The sequence below is a fragment of the Poecilia formosa genome, unplaced genomic scaffold (genome assembly GCF_000485575.1).
Source record: "Poecilia formosa unplaced genomic scaffold, Poecilia_formosa-5.1.2 Scaffold64, whole genome shotgun sequence".
NCBI lineage: Eukaryota > Metazoa > Chordata > Actinopteri > Cyprinodontiformes > Poeciliidae > Poecilia > Poecilia formosa.
Window position 1 is genome coordinate 692,731 of NW_006800003.1, and position 5,851 is coordinate 698,581.

A 5,851-nucleotide genomic window follows, 5' to 3' on the forward strand; every position below is an offset into this window, starting at 1 on the left:
CTGTTGATCTTCGTGTTGTTGGTGAGTCATCATTTCTCATCTTTATTAAGACTCAACTAAACAGAGAAGCATAAAACTACCTTAATGTAGATAATTAGTGGATTTAACATAATGTTAACCAATTTTATTCACATGCTTCCTAGAACGTCCCTCAAAACCAAAGATGTCTCTGGATCATATAAATGATCAATACACGTCTCCTTATTTTAAATGCATCTCTGAGGGTTCTCCAAGGCCCAGTATTGAATGGTCTCGGTAAGACAACTAGTTTCTCTGTTCATATATGCATAGTTTTATCATTTCACTCTCTGACTATCAATGTTTCTTCTCAGTCCATCCTCAAGCGAGAGGAGAAAAGACATTGATGATTGGACAACAGAGAGCTCAGCCACAACTTCAAACTATGCATATAGTGGAGCGATGTGTTGTGCCAAAAATGATGAAGGACAAGAATGCACCCAGCTGTGTGACTTTGGTAATTACGTTAAAAACAGACACATATTAGAAAATGTCTTAACTCAGAGTTAACCTGACCAGAGAAGGAAAACAGCTCTCAGAATTATTCTCAAATTAAATTAGAAAAATATAAATAAACGCATTAAATAACTTGAAGTGTTTTATGTTTCAGACTTAAATACTGCTTCAATGAAACCAGACGAGGTTTCTAGTGTGACCATAAGTCCCGGTCAGCCTTTGGTACTTCGCTGCAGAAAAAATTGAGATTGTAGTACTATATGGGAACATGATGGCAAGGTTTTGGCGGAAACCTGTGCAGAGAATGAGGTACAGTGATGAAAACTGTGATTTTTTTTTTTATTGATATCAAAATACAACCACATTAACCACAGATTTCAGCTCATTTCAAAAACATTGTTCTACATGATTATGATTTCAATGTTTTTCTTCCAGATCTGTATTAAAAAGGACAGACAACAGAAGAGCTGCATGCTGTATGCCTTCATCAGATCAGTTACCTCACAACACAACGGCACATACACCTGCAAAAACTCAGGCGGAAGTAAATCTGTGGATGTTCATGTTACGGGTCAATATCAGTTCTTTACATGAACTATTACTGTTATCTTGTAATAACTACCATTTTATATTTTTAATTAATAATATACATCTGTTGAACATTTTAATTTCTTGTCTCCTCAGCTGAGAGCTTCCTCTCCTCCCAGCTGCCTGATCACTTTGTGATAACTGAGACCAGCTCCTGTTTGGCAGCAAATGTTTCCTACCACCCAGTGCTGCAGCTCTGCTACTGGGAAGCTCCTGATGGGAGTTTCACTAAATGCATCAGAGACGAGACAGCAACAAAGCAAAGGTAGTTTTATAAAGCAATGCCTCATCATCTCAGAATAATCATTTTTCAAAGATAATTATATAATATAAATTTTATCATTAAAATATTTTTAAATTTCCTTTTTTGTTTTTAACATACAGTGACATAATAAAAAGGATTTGGGTTTTTTCAAGAGATATGTTTTTTAAATTAAATAATTTATAATCACCCCCTTTATTTGGCTATGTCTAATCCAAATGCATTATAAGCAGCTGCCTTCAGAGGCCAACAAATTATTTACTAAAGTCCACCAGTGTGTAATCCATCATCAGAATAAATCTGTGATTGTTTAAACATTAATGAACAAACAGCTTCATGAAGATCAAGGAACACAAAAGACAGGCCGGTGAGCAAGTTCTCATGCAGCTTAATGAAAGGTCAAGTCATAGGACCGTTTTGTTTTTTTTTTTATTTTCAAAGTGGAGTGGAGAAGTGCACTACAAATCAAGAGTTATTGTGTTTGTAAAAAAAATACAACAAAATCAAATGCCCTTGTGTTTTCACTTCACAGTTATACAAGTCTTTTTAGTGTTGTGTCACACAAAATCCTAATTAATGCATGAAGGTGTGGGGTTGTATCATGAAGAAGTTTTTCTAGCTAAACTGAATGAACAACAATATTCTGACAACCATCTCGCATGTTAGCAAAAACAGCTCAAAACAACTTGCAACAGGTCAATCTTTGGGCCTGTCCTGTAGCCATAGCGTCAACCCAGAGCTCCTCTGTTTAAAAGTATATTAGACCTTAAAGTGAGATCAGTCTGGTCAGTGGGACACAAGTCCTCTACAATGATGTGAGAAAACATAGTTATTGCTGCTAAAACTGGTTCAACAATCTCTTTAATTATAGGATGTACTTTGTTTTTCACACACAGCTCCCCCACTTTTCATTTTTTATTATCATTGGCTGGAAATATACTGTTAAAGCCTCATAAAGACCAGATATTTTTTTTATGTATCAACCCCAAGAAGGGAAATTGTTCAGCTTTCCTTTTACCATATTAACCTGTTGGACGTGCCACTATTTTCTCAGGACTGTGAAGTATTGTGGACCATTACAGTCTGGAGAGTATAAACTACACCTGGAGGCTGGAGGAAAAACGGAAACAAAGAAAACAATTGTTTGTGTTCTAGGTAGGTATCTTGTGTGTCATTGTTAAAACGCAAATAAATACAGCATCACCTGTAATTTAAAATTTCCCTTCTAGAGAAACAAGAGCCATCATTTAAGAAAACAGATAATTACCTTTATGTTGAGACTGTGAGTGTCTTGCCTGCTAACTCTACATGGATGATGTCAAGTTTATCATCCGGCAACAGGTGAGTAATACGTAGCAGCTCAGCCATGAGAGATCAGCAGGCCTGATTGTTGAAGCTCAGTGATCTTTGTCTGACTGCAGCTCTGAAACAAACCCATCCTGGGAAGTGATTGAGAGTAATAACCACCCAGCTTCTGATGGCTTCTGTAACCAGAAACTCACCGGCAACGTGAGCACAATAAATGTAACGGTTGCAACAAAATTTAAGTTTTGCTTAATGGACCAAGCTGGGTCCAGGTGCAGTGAGGAACGTTATGAGGTTCCAAACCTCAAATTCCAAGCCTCCACAGGTAAGACAAGATCATTCACCCTCGACATTCATTCAATCACGTTGCTATAGCTGACTTCTGTCACGTTTTCACATTTTTAGCTTATAAATCTTATGACGGTCACTTAATAATGCCACTGAGAATCAGCATATTGGCTCTGCTCTTGGCTCTGACAATAATCTAATTTGTGCTCGTGTGCTACATCAAGAGAAAGGTATGTGTTGCACATGGCATCAACACAGACACAAGCAAATCCATAAAAGATACTAAATCATTTTGGTTTTCAACAGAAACCCCAATATCAGCCTCAGCTTCAGATGATCCAGATGGTTGGGCCTAACGACAACGACCTGTACGGATCTGAAAGAAGTTCCTGGAGAAGAAAAATTCCTCAATAGTGCTGTAAAATTTTAGTTGTTTGCCTAAATAAAAATATGACCTTTTTATTTCTACAATGATGTGCTGTTTTGTACTAAAATATTGGAATCCCAATAAAATACATTAAGGCTTGTAATTTGAACTTGAGAAAACATTGAAGTTTACAGATGAATAGCTGTGCAAGACGATGTCCTGTTCTTTGCTTTACAGCCGCTAGGTGTCGCCAGACATCAGATGTTTGCCAGTTGAATGTCCAGCAGTGCGTTAACCTGTTTTCAAAAGTGTTGTCCGAAGGTCATTAAACACTACCCGTTCAACCAAAAAACTGTTCCCATGGACATTTCGGCAGTAAATGCTCTTCCTTATGAAGATTTTGTAAATATTTTCGGTAATGTAGTGGAGAAATGTCCTCTTATAACAGCCGCTGTTTGGACCCGTCGTCCCTTTACGAGCTTTAATGCTTTAGAAGCTGCGATTAATGAATTCATCGATGCTCTCCCAGAGTCGGGTGAGGTTAAAGGATTTTCGCTGTTTCACGCATCTTGTACTTTTATTTATTACATCCATTCTGGGAGCAGTATAATGAATCACCAGTTGTGTTCAGGTAAAGAGGGGATCCTCAGGTGTCACCCGGACCTCGCGGGCAAGCATCTCCACAGCGGTGCATTGACCCGGGAGTCCCAGGAAGAGCAGACCCGAGCCGGGATGGACGTGCTGAGCTCGGCGGAGGCCTCGCAGATGACGCGGCTGAACGAGGAGTACAAGGGGCGTTTCGGATTCCCGTTTGTCATCTGCGCGCGGATGAATGACAAGGTGACCATCTTGCGCGAGCTCTCTGAGCGCTGCCAGAACGAGCGCGCGGCGGAAAGGGCGCGTGGCATTGGGGAGGTAAAGAAGATCTGCCGCCTGCGTCTCCAAGGTCTGGTGCTCTCTGACGCAACAAACAAGTTATAAAGCCTAGACCTCTGTTCCAGTGTAACCACATTTAACAGGGAGCTGCAATACTTGTATATGTTTTTATTTCAAAGTTAGCATATACACTTTTAAACAGTGTAATTAATAAAGCATGTGATTTAAACTTGTATACACAGGTGGATGCTGATATGGAATGTACACAATAGTAAAACCTGTTGCCTACTTGTTTTCTGTCCGAAATGTAACTTTGAATTGACTTGTGCATTGATTGATTGATTGATTGATTGATTGATTGATTGATTGATTGATTGATTGATTGATTGATTGATTTCTGCTCCCTGGATGAATGGCGCCCTGGGCACTGAGCCACATTTCCCATGTAAAAAAAACAACAACAAAAAAACACTGGAATGTATGAGGGGATCTGGACAGGTCCTTTAACTTGCTGTAAGAACAGCTTTATCTTTGTGCAACAAAAAAATATATATTTCCTATATAATCCAATTAAGAGGAGTGCTCTCCACGTCTATGCTGGTTCTCTGGACCCCGACGCGGACAACGTGTGGCCATGCAGTGGGGAAAGAGGGGGCGTGCTGGTGTGAGGTCCATTCGAGGAAGACACCCCTGCCCCCGCAGTCTCTCCCTGATCCCCAGAGGTGATGGAAGAGTCCTGGTCCGGCTCAGACCCCCTGGCCCTCCTCCGGTCCTCCTCCTTCTTCCACTTCATGCGTCGGTTCTGGAACCAGATCTTGATGTGGCGCTCGGTGAGGCTCAGGGTCAGCGCCAGCTCCACGCGTCGCGGCCTCGAGATGTAGCGGTTGAAGAGGAACTCCTTCTCGAGCTCCAGCAGCTGGGCGCGCGTGTACGCGGTCCGCGTGCGCTTGTTTTCCTCTGCCTCGGTCATCACGTAAGACCCTGGAAAACAAAATCAGATTCAGAGTCTTTTATATGATGTAATTCTGTTTTTTTATTCTTTAAGACACTTTAATAAACTTTTTTTTATTGGGATTGTGGTAAAACTTAGAGCAGAGCCAAATAACTGATGATAAATTCAGAAAGTTGGTCATGCAACAGAAACAAAACAATAAATTTATTATTTATGTCCAGGCCAAATGACATCTAATTTATTCAAAACTAGTTCAATTGAAAATGGGAACTATTGTGACATCTTGATAATTTAAGCTGTATTTTTTTTAGTTCCGTTTATTTGTACTAACCTAAATCAAAGTGATTATTTAATAGTTTTTTTTTTCCTCTTCCTGTTTCTATGTAAAAAGCACTTTTTCTGCTCTTTTTGACTCAAATAACCATCCATCCATCCATCCATCCATTTTCTGAACACCCTTGTCCCTCAGTGGGGTCGGGAGGGGTGCTGGTGCCTATCTCCAGCTAACGTTCCGGGCGAGAGGCGGGGTACATCCTGGACAGGTCGCCAGTCTGTCGCAGGGCAACACAGACCTCAAATAACCAATGAGTCAAAAATATATTTTATACATAACCAAAGTTATTGTTAAGAACTAAGGAATCAAACGTGCATTTATTTAACCATCTTAATTATGGGTAGTTTGTAAGTTTAATTAAATTTAAAAAACAGTTTCTGCTAATATATATATATATATATATAT

General features: G+C 39.7%; 2 protein-coding genes and 1 long non-coding RNA gene across 3 annotated transcripts in view; 2 read left to right on the plus strand and 1 right to left on the minus strand.

Moving 5' to 3' along the window:
• On the plus strand, positions 1-1,001 carry LOC103139732 (uncharacterized). The gene is made up of 5 exons (XR_001662419.1): positions 1-21; positions 144-255; positions 333-475; positions 629-783; positions 910-1,001. It is a non-coding gene; the product is annotated as an uncharacterized LOC103139732 (long non-coding RNA).
• Positions 1,002-3,893: 2,892 nt separating this feature from the next.
• Positions 3,894-4,265, plus strand: urad (ureidoimidazoline (2-oxo-4-hydroxy-4-carboxy-5-) decarboxylase). Its single transcript, XM_016672661.1, has one exon. It carries the CDS (start codon positions 3,894-3,896, stop codon positions 4,263-4,265), a length of 372 nt encoding a protein of 123 aa, XP_016528147.1.
• Positions 4,262-5,851, minus strand: part of pdx1 (pancreatic and duodenal homeobox 1) — a 2,488-nt gene continuing 898 nt past the window's right edge. The window contains exon 2 of the mRNA XM_007554520.2: positions 4,262-5,141. Within this exon, the coding sequence (XP_007554582.1) occupies positions 4,753-5,141 (389 nt within the window). The 3' untranslated portion in view covers positions 4,262-4,752. The remainder of the gene's footprint in view (positions 5,142-5,851) is intronic.